At 40.9% G+C, this 21102-nt stretch overlaps 1 protein-coding gene across 1 annotated transcript in view; it reads left to right on the top strand.

The window, feature by feature from the left end:
- ANKH (ANKH inorganic pyrophosphate transport regulator) overlaps window positions 1-21102 on the top strand; it is a 107074-nt gene that overhangs the window by 62971 nt on the left and 23001 nt on the right. The window contains exons 3-8 of the mRNA XM_071454028.1: window positions 1709-1827; window positions 2960-3043; window positions 5388-5558; window positions 6148-6282; window positions 9289-9381; window positions 12922-13017. Of these exons, the coding sequence (XP_071310129.1) occupies window positions 1709-1827; window positions 2960-3043; window positions 5388-5558; window positions 6148-6282; window positions 9289-9381; window positions 12922-13017 (698 nt within the window). The remainder of the gene's footprint in view (window positions 1-1708; window positions 1828-2959; window positions 3044-5387; window positions 5559-6147; window positions 6283-9288; window positions 9382-12921; window positions 13018-21102) is intronic.

Below are 21102 nucleotides of genomic sequence, written 5' to 3' on the forward strand. Positions count from 1 at the left end.
AAACAAGGCTGGGAGTGCCTCAGGAAGATGGCTAAGCAACTTGGGATTTACTGAGTGAATTTGGAGACTGTGAGTCTAACAGTTATAGTTCAGATGAAAGACATAGATAGGGACCAGCATAGGGAAAGAAGAAGTTTTTAACATTTCTAGCATCTTTTGGGCAGTCCTGGTTATCTGGAATGTGGTTTGTGCTTGCTCACAGTGCTGTCATACCTTCTTTTATTTTACTATCTTGTTTACACTGTCTTATTTGGACTCAAATAGTCTTTTCAGTTCTGTTAATCATTTAACTGCTGTGTCTCTAAGCCATCACAAAACAATGACAACTTAAACTCCTCTTTAATTGCTTCCAAGTATTGTTTGCAAGTTATGAAAGGCAGTTTTAGGCTAAGAGGACTGAATTTGATGACTAATGTTAGCATTTGTCAATCCAGTTATGATGCATGCATGAAAAGGATCTCTCCTGAAACACCCTATGTGAAGGTTTGTACAAAGATAATAGGGTTGTTATAAATGGAAAATTAGATAGATGTTCACATTTGAAATAGTTAACTTAGAAAATACACAGGTAGGAGAGAACTGAAATAAGGTTCCCCAGACACAAATAATTCTACCATTCCTTGCCTTAGGGGAGATTGGCCTAATAATTCTTGTAACAGCTATTGCAAGTGTATAGAGGAAATCAAGTAATGATGGGCAGATCTAGAACATAGTTTATAAAAAGTTAAAACTGATTTGGATTATTTACCTATGCATATTGTATTTGTCTCCATAGTTCAGACTCCAGTCTGAGCTAGCCTTTGTTATTCCTGGTTATTGGGAGGACTCTGGGATTTTTAAAACAGCTGGATAACATGGGTACAAACAGAACTGTAAGCACTTCTGCAGCGAGCTGTGTGGGGACTTCCCATGTCTGTGCAGCCTCAACCCAAGGCTTTGAGAAGAGAGACCTGGAAAGAGAGAGTTGTCCAACACTAAAGGTTGTCTTGGGTTCAAACAGGAGAGTGAAGAGCATGCTGGCAATCAGGAGTGGGAGCCCCCTGAATTCCAGAGGTGCCCTGTTCTGACCTGTGGCTCTGGAGGTGCTGGCTCTAGATAAGGAAGGAACCTCAGGCAGGTCAAGGCTGCCCAGGGACTGCACAGCAAAGCACAGTGTCCTGACAGTCCTGGCAGAGGTGGTCATAAGGCAGAGTAAGGGAGAGACATAATGAGTGTGATTTGTTGCATGCCATCACAAATCACAGTATCATTTTACAGCTTTGGGCAGGTTTACAGGTAATGTCATGAGAATGCAGTGATAATAGATGGTTTCAACATTTATAAGGCACTATATCCCATGAAATACACAATGCCTGGTGAAAAAGCTTTTCTAACAAAGAGCCTTGATTTAATGAAGGAGCAGTAGATTTTCTGGAGTACCAGCGTGTTCATTTAGCAAACAGATGTGGCACTTACTATACTCATCTCCCAATCCAGCCATTTGTTATCACGCCTCTGCCAAAGGTTACTTTAAAAAGAACCATGAGAGCACTTCTTAGTCATAAACAGCAGCTGGTGAGGCTGCAATATCTGTAGCCCTTGCAGCTGCTTGCTAAGTGGATGTGTGTCTGAGCTCCAAGGCATTACAGCCTTTCAGGTACTTCTGAATGTCTCACCCAAGAGTCCATATGCAAGCTTTGTTTTTCATTCTTATCTTGTTTCTTTACAGCATATAGTGATTTGGGGTATTACATTATCAATAAGCTGCACCATGTGGATGAATCAGTGGGAAGTAAAACTCGGAGGGCCTTCCTTTATCTTGCTGCCTTCCCTTTTATGGATGCCATGGTGAGTGCCTGATTCAGAACTGAAATTTAATGTTAATGCTATGTTTTTGTGACCTTAGTTCACAAACTTTGTTACCAGATGGGAAATTGAAGTATGCAGAAGTAAGGTGTGTCCTTGGCAAGCAGTAATTCTCTACATACCTTGACTCATCTCCTGCTACATGGAGAAAGCATCTGAGTGAACTTTAAACATCCAGAGATCATGACAAATGTCACAAACCTCAGCTGCCTTGTCAGAGTAACAGTATGTGCCTGTTGGAAAGCGCTGGTAGTCTTGTGATGAGCTGTACTGGTTGTCTGTATGTGACCTCATTCTGATTTGTAGTGAAAGATTTGGATTTGCCGTGCATTCCCAGACCTACAGAGCTCACAAGGAATAAAATCAATAATTTCTCAAAGCAAATTTTTCAAAAAGATGTTTCTTACCATCAGTTTTTGCAAGCACAGCTAACTCCAGTTATATCTCAAATGCTTGAGCAAGGGAGCCATACCTGGGGAGAGCTGCTGCTTCCCAGATCAGCAGACTCATTGCTTGTGGCCAGCACAACATGAAAATGTGGCAGCTCCCCTTAATGCCTCTACCTGTGTGTAAAACTGGTAAAGGAGAACCTTCTCATGCCAATGCCTCCACCACTTTCTCACCACTCTGTCTGCTTGAAACAGTCACTGACAATAAAAAGTGGGATCATTTAAAAGAAGTTGGATTTCTTTTCCAGACAGGACGCAGTGTAACTCAGTGGGACAAAGAATATTACACTTCAGAGGTGCATCCAGCAGGTGCATTTATTAGATTTATCATTTATTAGATTTATCAAGTTTATTAGATTTACTATGATAATTCATCCTGTGCAGCATCTGATTTGTGAAGGGCTGCTTTCTTACCAGATGTGCTGAGAAATGTCTATACAGTCTGTAAATTTATCCCTATTCTCCCTGCCAGCCTGACAACATTGAGGAACTCAATGCAACAGTACTTTCTCTGCATTAATGGCCTAATGTTTGCCCAGGTTCACACCAGCTACTGCTACAGGTTGTTTGTGTACAATGTAGCAACCAGAAAACAGCATTCTTGGACCTGAAATCATTCACAATATCATAATCACTTCCCAAAATTTTCTCTATCTTTTTTTCAGGCATGGACCCATGCAGGGATTCTGCTGAAACACAAGTACAGTTTCCTAGTGGGATGTGCCTCCATCTCAGATGTCATAGCTCAGGTAAAGGCTCCTCATAGAAGTCACTGTTCCGATTGTGTTATGGAGCAAATGTTTTCCTAAACAGGAACTCTCTAGTACAGAGTCTCTCTGGTGCCTTCTCTCTCTTCCATAAGCAAGACACCAGAGGAGGCAATCTTGTGTGCTGCCCTCTGACTGTTCATCATGTGAAGGCTATTTGCTGGCAGCTGTGGTTTAGGACAGTCTCATTTGACTGGATCAAGTCAGTTCCCAGGGCTGTTTGCCTTAGGGTCACATCCTGGAGCCCTTCCATAGCCCTGTTCATAATGGCTGAGAAACAAGTTCTGTATGTACACATGTACATTTGGGGGAAAGAAAGGTCAGGCAAGGAGACCACGGGCTGCTACCAATCCTGAGGCTGAGAGAGTGCTTTGAAATAGATCTTTCTCTCTCTGTACATTCTCCCCAGCACTTTGCACAGTTCCAGTGAAATCCTGAGCTGGAGGTGAAGGCATGATTCTCCAGCTGACCTGTCAGTTTTGCACGTGGTGTCTAACCCAAGGAAATGCAGTGTAAGCCACCTTTGAGTACGTGTTCCTGTTCCAAAAGGTGAAGGCTCAGAAGTGCTCCAGAAGGGGTCTGTGGTGATAACCCCTGGGTGATTCAGAGAAGACAAAATGTTTTTTGAACTTTCAAAAGGGAGCTGTTAACTATCCTGTTGTTTTGTATTAGGCACACTGAAAAAACAACATTCATACACACTGTGTTGTAGCATTTAAGAACTAATATACAGCCCTCATTTGAAACATATAAAAATATTTGGAAATGAAGAGTCCCAGCAACTGTAAACAGTTGCTGTAGTGCCCCATTACCAGCTGTATGGTGTAATGACTGGATAAGAGGATAGAACAGTACAACATCAAAGGAAATATGAAGTCAATGGCACTCAGTTCAATTTTCCGTAGCATTTTCCTTCCACTAAACAGAGGAAACCATAAACCAGGTTGAGCTGTTCAGTCAGTTGCTACTCTGTATTTGTCAGGTCTGCCCCTCTACAGTAGTGCACTAAATCCCCAGAGATAATACCAATTACTGCAAATGACCTTAACCCTCAGGGTCTGCTCTTGTTCCGATGTGACCCACAAAGTTTCCTGACCCTGGCTGTCAGGCCATGTGAGCTAAATAAAGAAACAGATTCTTATTTTGGCCATGCCCTTTCCACAGCGGTTGGTGAGGGGGGGTGCCAGGGTTGTGAAGAATAAGACACCTGTCATCTTCTCTCAACAAAATATTACATAGAGCAAGAGCAAATCCAGAGCACAAAAAGTTGTGGCTGTCATAGCTCAGAACTCTGCACCTACATATGCACCCCACAACAGGGAGTAAGGGGCACAGGCAGTAGCCACTTTTTCTTGGGTAGCTTCATGTGCATACTCTTTGTGACTGACTTTGCTTCTATTTACTGAAAAGCAATGTTTTTGTAGGTTTGAAAACCCTCATAAGCACTGTGGCCTGCCTCAGGAACATTTGCAGAGTGTGGTTTTTCTTAACTATTTTACAGCTCTAGCAATGAAGGAGAGAACCTGCTTCTGAACAATGTGTATTTTATTTCTTGTAACTCACTTGAAATGTCAGCACATCCTGGCAGGATTGTCCTGGTTCTGCTCTTCACAGCACCAAACACAGTTGGCTTTCCAGTTGTGCCCCCCATCCTGAATAATTTGGAATTTAACAGCATTTCATCCACTCTGTACTTAACAAAGAGAATAATATCATATTAATCAGTTCCTTTACATTTTGTGGATTAAGCATTCAGTCTTAAAAGGCTGAATTATGAACTGTTCATTAGCCCGAAAGTTTCCATTTAATTTACATTAATGTGGCACTCAGCTGAAAAGCAAATAATGAAATAGTGAAATTTCACTTGAAAAAGCTGAAAATTAGGTTGACATAAGACTTCCTGCTCCTAAATGTTGAAGTGAATATTTAAAAAATCTGTTTTTTAATTGTCACTATTCTCCCTACTGCCCAAAAAAACCCCACAACAGCAGGGCCATGTATCAGAATAGCACATTCTCCTGGGAAGGGTGACTCTCAGCCACATGCCTGCTGCCAGACCCTGCCAGACTTTCATGCCAGCCTTCTCCTATTTATGGGTTCTAGTCTGTCACCTGCCCAAACTTCAAGTCTTGTGTCATAGAGTATGAAGTTAACTCCTGTTCTTCTCATGTACATGACCAAATACTGGGGGATCCTGACTAAAGTTTCTGTAGAACTGTAGCCATGCAAGTTGTTGTGTCAGATCGACTTAGGAGGAGCCAGACAGAAATTGGCCCGGGAGAAGCACCCAGACAAATTGTTAATCATCTGTTTGTTTTCTCTGCAGGTTGTTTTTGTAGCCATTTTGCTTCACAGTCACTTGGAGTGCAGGGAGCCTCTCTTGATCCCAATCTTGTCCCTGTACATGGGAGCACTTGTCCGGTGTACCACGCTCTGCCTGGGCTACTACAGGAACATACATGATGTTATTCCTGACAGAAGTGGGCCTGAAATGGGGGTATGTCTTCATGCTTGTGGTTTTTTGAACTCAATAATTTTATGTGGGGGTTTTTTTTGTGTTGTAATACTGCATTAAACCACTGTGCATGTAGGGCCTTCTCTTTGTCCTGCAGGAAAAAAACATTTTCAGTTAAAGAGGCATGGTGGAAATTATTCCAACAACAGCACATGTGACACAATGCCTTCCATAGTTTGGATGTGTCTGCTGAGGACCTCTGTACTGAGCTGTAAGACAGCACAGCATGAACTAAGGGAACACCTTAGTTCATATGGAAGAAGATACCAAAATTTCTCTTTTTCTTCAAATGTCATATTGTTTTTCATGTAGCTTTTCTAGTAGTCAGAAAAAATTATGCAGATAGGTACCTTATGCATTATTTATTGAGATCCATGACACATCTTCTTCTGAATCAGTATTGCTACCATGAGTGAAAATATTTTAGGCTCCTCATACTGAAAATTATTGAAATGAATGTACCAAACTGACAATGGATGGGAAAAGCAGAAAACCTTTCTCCATGCTTTTGGTCGTGTGCTGCAGGTTTTTTTCCAAACTCACTTCATTTTTTTTTTATCCTGTGTTGCAGGGAGAAGCTACAATAAGGAAGATGCTGAGTTTCTGGTGGCCTTTGGCATTAATTTTGGCAACTCAGCGAATAAGTAGGCCCATTGTCAACCTTTTTGTCTCCCGGGACCTAGGTGGCAGTTCTGCAGCCACAGAGGTAAGAAAGGCAGTGCTCTCCTTTACTGCAAATGATCATTTCCATGGCATTACCTCTGTGCCTCTCTCCTCAGCCAAGCTGACAAGAAAAAAATTGTTTTAAGTACATTTCTCTTTAGTGCATTTTTATGCTTGAAAAGAAGATTGATTGGACTCTCACCATGAGCCCTTCTGCCAGGTCTACTGGGACCTCACCCTCAACAAGACTAGTAGAAATTTTTGCTGAATAGTGCCTGCATCCCAAGTTTTCATGCTCTACATGTAAGAACATATAGTCTGGAGCATTTAGATCCCAGAAATTTTAGGGCAGTTGACAGTAGTCCCATGTCCTACTCTTTCCTGTCATGCATATTTTATGGCTGTGCAAATTGAAGTGAAACTACTGTTAACAGTCAGTGCATCACACAGAACAGAGACATTAAAAAGTACATATAAAAAAAATTGACTCCTGGTTGGGATATGAAATGCACCATGTTTCTCTTGAGGAATTTCAGATTAGTCCAGTAAGTCTCTTACAGCTGTTGGGAGACAGATTTCTGATTGTGATGCAGAGCCTTTACCAATGCTCACCACAAGCTGACCCATTCTCCTAAAAAGTCTGGGGAATTTCTGCTGCCAGTTTCGTGCAAGGATGTCTAGATGCATATAGCCATAGGATAAGCAGAGCTGTAAGATACTAAATTAAAAGAGAAGTTCAAAGAACTGCTATAAATTTGTCATACATGATATTGTGTATTTCACTCACTCAGGAGGTGCCAGGCCCTGCAAATAAACAGCTGTGAGAAAAGAACTTAGGAAGCTTAACACTTTTACATATGTGATTCAGGGATCAGTCTATGTGTTAACAGTGGCCTTTGTACAAGGGGAGCCAAAAATTAGCAAAGATCAGTTTTACATTTCTTGGTGACTTTCAATTTTAGATGCATCACATTTCATGGCTAGCCAGTTCCATTTTGTTGCTATTAGGATGACTCCAAATACGTGTCATATCTGGGATTTACTGGCAGTTTTACAGTAATGGTCACATCCCAACTTTCTCTGATTTCTGAAATAATTGCCTTTGCAAAGGGAGGTGCTGACAATACAGATAACATCAATGTCTGGAGCATCTGTATCCACAGGACTTTTTACAGGTCCCCTGTTCAATAATAGCAGCAGCTTTCACTGTGGGCAGGGAGTCCCTGTGAAGGACTAGGCTGTAACATGTCCATGAGGACCACAAATCCACTTGCACTGTCCAGCTCCCTCTGCTTTGTTTGGACTGCCAGTACAGTTGTGGTGATTGGGCTACCCCTTTGGTGCTGGCTTTCATAGGGGCCTTTCTCATCTGTCAAACACAGGTGCTAGACATTTAGGAAAACTTTCATGCATGTATGTTGGAATAACACTAATTGAGGAAAAACACTGGGAAAAAATCAATACTAAAAACTTTCATCTAAGCAGAATCTAGCATACACAATATGGTAGGGAAATACTTTTTCCCTTAACAGGTACTGTGTCTTTGCAGTCTTTTTGGATTTAACAATGAAAATAAGCAAAATAGCTTTTATATTCCTTACTTGATTTAACCTAGTTTGGTTTCATATAGATGGAAATTCTGATGAAAATACAGTAATGGGAGGGTGTGCAATTAAAAAGGGTACTATCTTAAAATTCCAATTTGTTTTATTTGAACCAATTACTTTTTCAAGGTACATTAAACATTATTAGTGCTATTATTAGCAGGGAAGGATCTATACCACTCTCTTCCTCTCTGTGGATATCATCACATTCCACTCCCTTTTTAAACAGCACAGGGAACAAATTAGCTACATGGTCCTGTGTTTGTATAGATCTTTTAACCAAGCAAAGGCAGCATTTATAATGGGAAAATTGGGTCAGATAATCAAGAAAATGTATTTTGAAAGTTTGGGAGTGAAACAGAAATAGCAGTAGTTAAAAAAGGTCTTTCTTAACACTACCATTGCCAGATGTAAAATTAATCAGAAATATGTGGATTGTAACAGATCTGAACCTGCAGACAAAAGGCACCCAACTACTTTGATTTCTAGAGTTAAGAGAGTCAGGCAGTTCTCAGTTCAGATGCATACTTCAGCTCTGAGGACTAGAAAATTTGGAGTGACAGTAGATTTACAAGTAGCCACAGGAAGAGCTCCTAAACACTCTTCCTACATGAAGGACATGTATTTGGACTTTTTCTTCAGCAGCCAGAAAAATCACCAAAATATTTCATACATTAATATGGGGGGGAGTTTATGTCTTTGATAAACCTCTTGGACTGTACTTATGAGAGAGTAAAAGGGCAGTGAATTGGTAAAATTTCAGGCAATAAATTGTTTCTTATAATAAAAATGTTCACCTGGGATTATTTTTGTCTGGTGTTCATTGATGAGCACCAAAGTGGGCAGAGGTAGATTTTTTTGGTCTCGTTAAGTGCCTCCTGCCTCCAAGCAGTCATTTTGATGTCCAAACTCAGTCAGCCACTGAGATCCAATCAAATATATATAGTCTGTTTTATATATATCCAATCCAATATATATAGTCTGTTTTACTTGAAGCTATCTTATTTATGGATAACCAAGTAAAATGTATATAAATTGAAATTATGTGGTATGATCCAAAACTACTGTGAGCTGCAAGGCATTCTGCTGCTCAGCTATCTGTAGGTAAAATAACTCAGGAGCAATTTGGGAGGAAGGTGTTGGCCTGGTAAGGGGTGCACCACAGCTCAAGTTAACTCTTATCTCAGAGTATCAGAGTGATGGTGAAATGACAAAGTTGATTTAGGTAACTTCATGACACAAAAAAAAATTCATAAGCTTAAAATGCCAGGCCAAATGACAGTCATTTTGATGGTCTTCCTGAAACAAGAAGCTTCCAGTCCCTGGTCTGGTTTTGCATTGTGCCAAGGTCAATGTGGTGATACTGGTGGGCAGTAGCACCCTGTGTTAGTTTCAGTGTTGTGTTTGAAGATTTAAAGTTCATGTTTCTCTGTCTCTGTTCATAGGCAGTGGCAATTTTGACAGCTACATATCCAGTGGGACACATGCCCTATGGCTGGCTGACAGAGATCAGAGCTGTGTACCCTGCTTTTGACAAGGTGAGTGTCCCTGTTAGTGCTGTCATAAATACCTCTTGTGGGGTTTTGCATGTGTGGTTCTCCTAGTTCTCTCTGTTTGTTGTTCCACTGATAGGTTTTCTTAAAATCTAGTTAAAATTAATTGGCTTTCGGTGGCTTCAAGCTGTTGTCTGATTTATGATTCTAACCTTAGCTCTGTGTTACAAGGTATTAAGCTGCCTTTTGGATAGATAGGTGCTGTAATTTTAGGGATTAAAAAAAGTCCTCACAATGAGGTAGCTACTCAGGTAATGAAGTGATTTCTCACAAAGTGTCATCACTGAATGAGCAAGCTCACGTCTCCGCTCTGGATTTTGTGCTATCTCCCAAGTGGCTTTGGGTTCATTTGCTTATGTTAATATTTAGCAAAGGGTGTTTCATAGACTGACACTAACAGAGATAACAGACATTCTTTTAGTAGTACTGACTTAAATGACCCAAGGCTATGAAGATTTTTGTTTGCAAATCATGTAATTATGTAAGAATGCAAGGACTGCTCCTGGAACTGGGCACAGAGCAGAAATTAATTTTGTTTAGTCTCTTTTTTTGCTCTGATTTATGACAGGTATACTCTCTAGTCCCCTTATATTATGCAAAGAACAATTCTGTCCTGTGACTCTAGAATTCAAATGCCAGATAATCTCCTTCCCTTTATTTACCAACTGAACTTTCTGGTTCCAAATACTCATGAAAAATATGTTTTCTCTGGAATGTATCTAACTGGAGCAAGCCCTGTTTAATATCATCCACCATATTTACAAGGAGAATTTAAAACCAACACGAAATCAAATAAATCACAACCTCCTAACCTGCCTGTGTACAACTAAATTGACCTGTCAGATAAAATACCACAGGTAGGTTTTCTCAGAAGCCATGCTGCTCAAAAGGAACTGCAGATGCAAACCCAGTGAACTGCAAGATAAAAATAGTTTGGGACAGGAAACTCAGGAGCTGCTAACCTCATTTGATGCAAGCCACAATCAAATGCACTATTGTCAAGCAGTAGTAACAGCAATTAAGACTCCTAAATTCAGGTCTGATTTAGCTGGTTAGAGATACACTGACAACTGCAGAGGTGACAGGATTAGACCAGGATTTGTCCATTCGTTTATTTCAGTTAAATGGCTTCTCACAGGGCTCTTGTGGGACACTGTGAGGAAAAAAATGCTAAGATAAGGCACAGATGGGTACAGTTTTTATCCAACTGCTGGAAAAGTACTCATGGGAATTTTAGTTCCATGTTTGAAGAGCAATTTGTAATAAAATGTACAAAATTAGGTAGCAGCAGTATAAAGGGTATTTCATCCTGGCAACCATATGTGTAATTGCCTTCGCTGTACTTTTCAGACAATAAATACCAAACCTGAAACACACAGTGGGTTTTTGAAGATTGCTGTGGGAATTGCTTTTCCCTTGGTCATGCATCACCTTGTGTCACTGTGCCTTCCAAAAGCTTTGTTTCCTTATCATAAGTTTTTCTCAGAAGAGCCCAAATAGAAACACTTTTTTATTTCTGGACCCTGTAAGGTGTCCATTGTGATTTTCAGAAGCCGAAACAGTGTGTTGCATTCAAACTCCCATTTTCTTTTGTTGGTTATTCAGGAGGCTGGCAATGCTGATGGCCATCAGAAGCACACTGACTGATGGGATTTGAGATGCCCCTCTTCAGGGGTTCTACTGCTGAAGCCAGATTATTGTCTTCACAAGAGAAATCATTATCTCTCTTCACATTTGTAAGAGAGATGCGGGGTCCTACTTCAGTCTTTAATGAGACTGTGTCCAAAGCAGCCCCATGGCCTAGCAGTTACATTCAGGCTTAGGGTTACTACTGACATTATGGAAGAGAGCAGGCCTATGCTAGTTCTGTGCTCTCTGTGCTGTTTTATATGGTGATAATGCCATTGCTGCTAATGGACCCTGCCACCTGGCTCAGTACAACACCAGTTTTGAGATTTGTGAATGCTATTTATCTGATGACTAGATGGGAATTCTTATTGCTCCATAGTGTTTTGTTCTGAGAACTAAATAGTGTGGAAGAGTTATGACCAAAGAGTATGTGGTCAAGAGTTAGGGCAAAGGGCAGAGTATGGCAAGGGCAGGGATAACAGCAGAGAGATACAAACAGATGAGAAAGCTTTTTCTTAACAGCCCTTTTGGATGGCTTGTTTTGGGTGTGCTTTATTTCTCCTTTGTTATTTTAGGCTTGTTAGAAGGTTGAGCCGTGCAGCAAAAAGTTCTTTTAAACAGGGGTGAGTGATGTAAGCCAAGCTTATCCTCACATCTGTGAAAACTAACAGCAAAGCAAAGTATTTCTTCAGAAACACAATTAATAGTAGTAGATGCATGAAAAAATGTTTACAGGGTGTTTTCATAACCTGTTCCCAAAAAGGTCAGATGGAGTGACTTCCTGCTTTAGGGTCTGGTTGCCTACATCTTCAAGCAAACTTCCAAGCAGGTATTTAGACAGAAACATGGGGCTATCTAGGTGCAGTTGCTGCACTGATCAGAACAAAAGCCTTAAATTGCAAAATTCCATCAAGCACCTGAATGTGTGTGAAATAATGTACTGTTTACAGTGCTCCACTCCCCAAATGTGTCTGCAATAGTTCTATTTCTCTTACAAGTGACTCCAGTAGAGAAGGCTGACTCTGTGACAGGTACTGCTGCTCTACCCCAGTTACATCTAGGGTGTATAAATGTACATCTCATGGTACAGGTTTTATCAGCAGGTGCACAAACTTGTGTCTCAAACAGTCCCAGGGTAAATGCAATATATGACCTAACAGCCTCTTTCTTAAGGGCTCCTAATGGTAACCTGCTTTGATATCCCATCCTCTCCTTTCACAGACCATTTAGTTTGGTTTTATGCCTTCCCCAAGGGCAATTTTAAATCTTCAGCTTCATTTGCTATATTAGACATTTGGAAGAAGGCTTTTGTTGTTTTAAATAAAACTTTGCTGCCATGTGAGTACAGAGCCCATGTTCAAGGTGGAACATCTAATAGTCCTAATTATGTTCTGTTCATTAAACTGCATTAATGGAGCCAGCTGTTCCAGAAGCTTTGTTTATATTACCTGCTTGTCTAATTGGATCAGTAAGGATGCTTGCATTCTTGATTTGGTACCAATTTGTGGTAAAAGGGAATCAAATCCAGTTTTTCCTGTGAAAACATGCTACAAACATTAAAATAAGGTTTTAAAAAAATCATGTGGTGTTTTCTTAGAAAGAGCTACCAACCTTTTTCAAAGCTGAATTTGTTAAATAGGACTTATTATTTGGAAAAGTAGGGAGATTACTCAGCCTTCAGTGACCATAGCAGCAGTTGCTGTCAGTTTAAGCAGAAAATGTTCTGTAGTGGTACCAAGTGCTCAGAAAGCTCTAGGTTATAAAGCAAACAAGCCAAGTCAGACACGGACAGGCACAGACAGTCAGGTCCAGCACATGACCCTGGTGCCAGCAGCTCCTGGTAGTCTGGAGCCAGGCTAATGTTCTCTATCTCTCTCTCTCTCTCTCTTGCCCTAGAATAACCCCAGCAATAAACTGGTGAACACCAACAGCACCGTCACAGCCACACATATCAAGAAGTTCACTTTTGTCTGCATGGCGTTGTCCTTAACGGTAAGAAACCTTTGTTCAGCTCAGTGGTTTTCGTCTCAACCAGAAAATTGTCTCCTCTACCAAATGCTAAAGGCACTAGCAGTTTAAGAAAGGTGAGTTGTCTTGTCTTGGGAAGCTGTGTTGCTTTTATCTGGAAAAGGGAGTGTGATCATAGTATTGGAGTAACAAGAAAATCAGCTGTCATTAGCTCAGGCTAGATATCAAAAAGGTTGGAGGTACTCCACTTTATTTTCACTACTTTTCATTTCAAATCAGCCCCCTGTGCAAAAAGATATCAGAGACCTGCTTTTCTTTTCATCTCTTTTTGTTTCTTTTTTAAAATGAACAAAACTTCATGTAACCAGTGTGTCAGGAAGACAAAAGAATGCATTTGTGTCACATGCAGTGGGATGGCAGCCTGTCCCTGAGCATTTTTCATGTACTGTGAATGGTGAGAAAGGCAGCATGGATTGACCCTGCAGTAGCTGCTCCCTGCTGCCTCTCCTGGCACTGGGTTTTCATGTGGGGCTACTTTGATGCACATTTGTTCTGTTTGCTCTCAAAATTAACTAAAAAGGGCAATCTCAGAGATGGTACTGACACTGACTAAAGGATCTAAATATGTGTCTTTTCATGGGGATGATTTTCAGGGAGAAATTTTGCTGAGCCTGCCATGTTTCAAAATGATCAATTTGCACATATAAATACTGTGCATTTTCCCCAAGAACACTGTTTCTGCAGTCTTCTTAGCAACATACAGGCAGTTGTGGAAGAAAACTGCAGCTGGTGGGAATCATAGCAAATAATGGAGCAGATGACCAGGGTAAATCCAATGTCTGTTTCTATAAAGGATGGATTTACATTAGTGCTTAGGGCCAGGACATGGTCTCAACCCAGTACCTGCACTAGAAGGACAAAAAAAAAGGAGAACCTAGAAAATAAGTTTTTCATAGAAGTCCTTCATTAGGCTAGAAAAGGCTTGGGAAATCTGGCAATTGTTTTTACAAATAACTTGTATTTCCTAGAGCAAGAAACAGACATATGCCTCCACTGAATTGGTCATTGTCTGGAGACTTTCCATGAGACCCTGGCTCTCGTTATCTACCATCACATGCCTTGAGGTTTTCTTTTGTGTCCTGTTCCAGACCAAAGTTATGTTCTCTAGAGTTGGAGCCTCCCTCAAAGTCTGTGTGTTGTTACAGATCCACAAAGGGGAAAGCTTTCCTTGTTCTAAATTGTTCTGAGAATACTATTTCAATCTCAAGAGTTTTCTCTGAACTGACTGTGTTATTAATCCCCCATGATATTTATCAGGTTACATAGATTACAAGCTTTTCACATTACCATCACTATCCTCTTCAGAGTAATTTTTAATCGCCTCAATTAGCTTTTGTTTTGTGACTTCCTGGGATTTTGTATCCAAAAGTTCTCGTTTTACTTTCAAGGGCAGTTCTTTCATGAGATCATCATGAGAGATCTGCCCGCAATGAAATTCCAGAAACACTTTTGAGGTCCATAGCTTTTCCTGTCCCATTTCTATTTTTGCCAGCTAGTGACAGATTCTTAGGATTGCTTGTCAACAGACAGAGCAGAAAAATAGACACGAGCTCTAAAGATGAGGTTGTATTCAAAGGCATGAACCTGCAAATGCTTCAGCACACAAACTCAGCAGATGTTGGGATGACTCGTGTTAATGTGGGCCACAGGCTCTAAGGAAGTAGACTTCAAATTTGCCTCTGTTGTGGCCAGGTGAGCTCCTATGGCCATTGATGATAGCTGTGTTTTTATCCAGGGACTCTACTTCAACAAATGGCAGTCAGAGTAGTGGCATCACCATCGGTACCATCTTGTTCTTTCAGGTCAGAGGGAAGGGCTCCCAGGCTGATAAGGCAAAACAAATCCAGTACTTTACCATGTAATGTAAAGGCATTTTCCAGTGGATGATCTGTAGAAGGATTCCAGAAGATGTAAAGATAAAGGAAGTCCATTAACCACTTGAAAAAATAACAGTGAAGATTTAAGTACAAGCAATGTAAAACCTTGGGAAGCTTTCAATCATCAAAGACGTGCTATTCCAATAGAACTGGGAGGAAAATGTCCTACCTCCTTCCACAGACCAGTCATGCCTGCACAAGAAGTACTGCAATCCTACTAATGCAACAGAAGCACCTTGTCACTGTTGTTGGTAGTGACAGTATTAGGTCAGAGTAGAAAAAAAAGGCATAGTTTTGTTAAGAAACATAACTTCATGGGTTGTTTAAATCCTCATGGGATCTGAAAGGCTACACCTGAGCCTTTCCAGGCTAACTTTGCAACATGCACATGTGCTCTGTCAAGGATGATCATAAGTACTGTCTCATGGCTTTGAAGCTGCTATTAATGCTAGGGTATTAAAGCTGCTTCTTCAAAAAATGGGAATTAGTTGTATTGCTCAGTGAAAAATGTGTAGACAAGCTGTTTTATTTAAAGGCTTTAAGTAAAAGACATTAAACTCCTGATAGGTAAGACAGCTGCTGTGATTAGTCACATTGATGTGGTTTTTGTTGTAAGTGGGGATTCCTTCCAAAGCCGTGTTTTGTGACTGTGCAACTGAATGTGAAATTTGTGTAGCAGAGGGAAGGGACTCAGCTGTAGAATTTTTTCCATACAAATAAAGGACCATTCTGATTTTAAAAAGTAAGTCATGCTTGGTAATTTGCATGCAGTTTAAAGGGTGTCCATAATGCTGTTTGCCATTATCTGTTACTTCACTGCCATTGGGCACTTCAGGAAAAATGCTTCTTTCCATATATAAGCAGAGATACTGCTCCAAATGCCAATGCTGCTGCCATTGCAGATCCAACTGTTGAAGAACTAAACATTTTAGTTCAGTGCTGTTTAGATGGCTCTGCAGATCTGCCCTGAGGTTGCTGCACAGTTGTAAGCTAAGGGAAGACGCAGACTCAAGAGAGAAGTGGTACATCTGTAGCCCATATCCCTTTGATTGTGGGTTGTCACCCTCAGTACACTGCAGAAGTGCCAAAATAATTTGTCTGGGTGCTAATCTACTGCATTTCTCCACTGCAGCAAAGGTTTGCTCTGTCAGGGGAGAGCACTCCCTCACATATGAGCTGTGCATAGAGGGGCAGGCTCTGTGAGGAACAAGCTTCTCAAAGGAACCTTGCCATACACAGGGGAGTAATAGCAAACAGGCTGTGTGTTAGCAAAATTCTATTTCTTAGAATTCTAAGAAATTCTATTTCTTAGAATACTGGTGGTGTCTCTGAGCTTGAACACCAGAGTGCAAAATTCAGGAATTTTTCCAAGGCAGCCTGTGATGGGGCACAGATACTGCCAAATTACCTTTCTCTCTCTTTTTCTCTTTTTCTTTTTTTTTTTTTCTTTTTTTTCCCAATTTTCTCCCCATTTCCCAGCTGAGCTCTTTTTTAAGCCCTCTGTGATAACACAGAAGTTGCAGTCAGTTAAAATCCTTTTCCCTGGCTAATGTTAGCTGCTGGCAGCCACGTGATTAGTGTTTGGTCATCTGCCTCTGAACTGCAAGGCTTTGCAGGCTGATTTAACATCAGTCATCAGTGCTGCTGTACAAAAGTAAGAGAGGCCTCCTTTGAGAGGGCTCAGGCTGCTTTCCTGCAGCCACTGCAGCCTCATCTGTGTGGCCACAGCCGTGCCCTCACCACGTCTGCGTGTGAGGCTGTGTGCCCTGAGCTGAGAGGCAGCCATCGATTGTGCACACTGGGAAATGGGACAGTCAGCTCTCCCAGGGGACTGGCAGCAGTAGCATTCACATCTCAGAATCATGCTGGAAGGCAGGTCATGTCTTAGTTAACACGAGGTCTGAGCACCCTCATTTAGTTGCTGCCACTGGGGTAAAAGCATGGCCAGCACCAGCTCAGCGTGGCTGGCAGCAGGTCACTGCATGGGGAACACACAGGGTGCTGCTGAGAGAAAGCAACTTCTCAGAGAGCACTGTGGAAGCTCCCCAGCCCACCAGCACTGAAAGTGACCCTGAATAGTCTGCACTTACTTGTTCATTTACAGCAGGGAAGGAGCAATCAGTTCTTACAGCAGTAGTTCGAGAACCGTGCAATTTGGTTCAGCTTTGTCTCCCAGCAGCCTCAGCTGGGACAGGCCACAGTGGTTTTTGGGATACAGTTCCAAACACCAGCTCCTGTTGCTGCATGGTTCACATCAGCTGAAGTGTTAGCAAGACACGTGGCCAGTTATCTTCATATTCTCTAGTGTTCTGTGGATTGCAACAGGTTTTCCCTTCCCAATAGGACAGGCTCAAGGTGCCAGGGTGACACACTGTGTACACCACACCATGTTCATCCATCTGTCACCAAGCTCATGTACAGCAGGAGAGCTGCACAGTACCTCTAAGTTTTAATATGTGTTCTATTAGAAACAGTTGGAAGCTCTTTCCAGCTATTTAAAAGGAATTCCAATCCTGCTTTGCTTTTTTTTTTAATGAACATATGGTTATGAACAATTGGGGAAGGTAGCAGTTTTCATGGATAAACAGACTGATTAAGGGGAGAAGCTAATTGTATAGAATACTGTTTTATATTTAATTTAAACACTGCTTAAGAAACAAAATCCATGGTTTTCTGATGTTCAGTTTTGCCCTGTGATTTTTCATTCCTTTCTATTCCAAAAGAATAAAGATAAAAGAGAGTGGGGAGAAAGTGTTCACATTTACACTCATATGTGTGTGATTTATGCAAGATTTATAAATTTCATATTTACTTGTTACAAACATACTAATGAAAACTTTAAATCTCTTTAAAAAATACATAAAAAGAACCATCACCATGAAGTTTCAATGAAATTGAAGGTTCAGGCACTTAAGCTGAACAGATTAATGTGCATTGTGTTGCAGTAATCAAATTCAAATTCCAGATCACCTGCATTAGATTTAAATCTCAGCGAAAGTTTAAATGCAATGGACGTAGGAGCAGACAGCTGGTCAGTTTACTGGCTTATATGCTTAACCCTGAGAGCTGAGTGTGTGTGTGTGTCAATAATACATGTTAATATGTCAGCTACTTTACAGTCAGGGTTGGTTTATTGACTCCTCAATTATGTTGCTCATAACTGAGGAGTCTAATGATAACTTTAAAATGTTTCTAATACTAGTAAAATTATTTTCTATTTTACTTGTTAGGTAATCTCTTAGATTCTATAAATAAAAAGCTTTTTTTTTTTTTTTTTTTGTAAATAGAGTGCAGTATTTAGATTCAAAACTTGTTCTTTTGACGGAGGATTAAAAAGTACTGATTTCTAAGGACTCCTGCTGATGAGCAGCTCTAGTTTGAGGAGTTACTACTGGCAAGTGTTGTTTCTTTCATTTGCTGGTAGTTCTCAGTCCCTTAGGAAGAGAAGCACACAGACATTTTGTCAGCTGCCCAGTGATTATAACTTGCAGCACAGCAGCATAAGCTACCATCACTTGGCACTTATATTCATCTCATAGATTAATGTATAATGTATGTACCTGATAAGCATGTCATCATACTCAGTACCATTCTAAGTGAGGGGTTTTATATCTTATTATATCATAACCATCAGAAGGTTTAAGCTGCAGCATTTAACCTGTTTGCTTGCGTATCTTTTATTTCCCCCCAACCATGGGCAAAAAAGAGGGACAGATGCTGGGAACCATGGACTTGAAAGATTCAATAGAGGGACCCCATCTCCATCTGAAAACAGCAGGGTGAGGTCCAGAGTCACAGGGTTTCTCTTGCTGGATCCCTGTGATGGGATCAGTTTCAGCCTGAAGAGGGGAGGAGGAAAGTCTTTGTTCTGTTTGACAAGAGTTTACTGCAAGCCGTCCCATAATTTTCCTAATTCTCAGTCATCATCTGCTTGGTTATGTTCTGATATTAATCATCAAGCACCTAGGAGATAAGAAAACCCTGATCAAGAACCAGGAAGCCAGTGTAACAGGGAAAATTCCCTATATGAAAAAATGAGAAGCACAGAAGACAAGACTCAGTAGTTGCTGCTTCTGCTTAATTCTGTTAGAGCAAGAGTCAAACACTGTGGAAGAGTAGCAGCTGTGTTTCATCCAGGCTGGAAAACCTTGTCTGATTAAAAGACAACTTGAGATGCCTGAGCTTTTGCTCTCTGCTTTGGATTTGGTTCTGCCAGACTAGGAGCTGCCAAGTAGGTATTGACTGCTGACTCTTCTGTCCAGTTTATCAGCAAGGCTCCCCCAGCCAGTGAAATGTAGCACTGGCAGATGATACTGGAGTCAGAATGAATAAAGGGAGAATATTCATACCAACTCAGTGTATTATTGCAACAGCATTGCCTTATTGATTTATTCCCTGATGCTGTGAAAGCACTCCATACTCAATAGTTGTTCAATTTCCAGTTGAAGTCAGCAAATCATATGTCCCAGCCTTAAGTCTGGCAGCCGATTTTTCCCATGAGGGACACCAAAGACTGTACAGTTTTCATAGACCCATTTGCTCTCAAATATTCAGTCTGTAGTGTAATAAATATGCCATTTCATATCCCTTTCTGCACTTACAAATAAGTTCATTTTCCACTTGATAAACTATCCTGTTGCATGCATTAGAGTGATGTAGTTGATGGTTTCAACTATGCTGTCTGCTAAATAATGAGACATAAAGCAACTCTTGACAGAAGTAAAGGAGAAAAGTTAAAGAATTCATTGCATCTCTGCAGCAAGCCTGACTGCTGGCCTAGTAGGTACCCTTAGTTTGCACTCAGGATAACATGATTTAGGCTTGCATGTTGAAAAATGCCAAGGAACATGTTCCCATTTCACTGAAATCTTCTGAAGGTAGAAGAGGAGTATCCATAGCATGAAATAACTGCATGGCAGATCCCTGCAGTGCACAGCTCCCACTGGGTCCCAGGAGGAGAGGAGGTCCAATGGCATTTAGCCACCCTGAATGCACTTCCACCCAGGAGTCCCATGGCATTTGGCCACCCTGAATGCACTTCCTGAGCTGCAGTTGCTAGAGGAGTATCATGCTCTCTGCTTTCTTTCCAGCTTTGGAGATGAAATACCTGGAAGGCCAAGAGACAGAAAATTGCATTCAGGGCCTGACCTGAGATTAATTTTTAGATGTCTTAGGCAGCTTCACTGTAGCCAGGGGGTATGCAAAGGAGTGTTTTAAAATAGAGTTTGCCACAAGCAGTACATGTGAACATGTTTTCACAAAAAAGTGGATAGTTTTTCTCCTTTCCGAAAGAAAATAAGGTCAGTTAGCATTACTACTATTAGACTGTCAGGTAGCAAGAAAATGAAGAAATACTTGAATTTATCCCCTCACCTTCATGCATTTGAGCAAACAGGGGAGAAGGGTTGTGTATGCTCATTTGATTAAGTTTAGTAAGGCTCATTAATCAAATGAGCACACACAACCTTTGCTCCTAGAGAGGAGCAAAGTGATTTGCAATTCTGACCTGTGCAAGAAACTGTTGGGGCTTTTACTCCATTATTCCTCTTACGTTCTCACAAGCCCTTTAGCCAAGTACCTGCTGCCTCATCCCATGCTTTCAAGTGATTCAGATGCTGAAAAAGGAAGCAAGAAAAAAAAAAAAAAAAACAACTGTTTCCTTGATGTTACATGTTTCCTTCCTGTTACATGATGCCATGTATTTCCTTCAGTGTATTGAGAGGATTGCTACCAGAAAAAATCACCCAGTAATTGCAACTTGGATAGCTCTGGTAGCTATAAACATTCCAGGCTGCTAATACTGGTTCTTAGTTCACAAGCTGAAATCTTGAACAAACTGGGGATTTCTGAGATCCTTAATTTAGCCCTTCTTCTCTGTGCTTTACATCTCACCTGCATGCAATGCTAAAACCTCCTCACTTCCCCATCTCAACTCTTATGGAAATGACAGATAGCAGGCATTCTGAAGATGGCCCACAAGGACCAAAATCTGAATTCAAAAAAGGGGCAGTACTGGAGAAGTGTGTGGTGAAATATGAACATATTTAATACTAAAGAGAGAGTTAAATAGGAAGTCTTTGTGCATTGATGGTGCAGAAGACCAGCGAACAAGTAGATACAAAAGGAACTGAAATTCACAAAACCTCATTTTTTCACAAATTTTTGACTCATG

This window comes from Agelaius tricolor, unplaced genomic scaffold (genome assembly GCF_023055355.1).
Source record: "Agelaius tricolor isolate 1412-34295 unplaced genomic scaffold, bAgeTri1.0.p SCAF_2, whole genome shotgun sequence".
NCBI classification, from domain to species: domain Eukaryota; kingdom Metazoa; phylum Chordata; class Aves; order Passeriformes; family Icteridae; genus Agelaius; species Agelaius tricolor.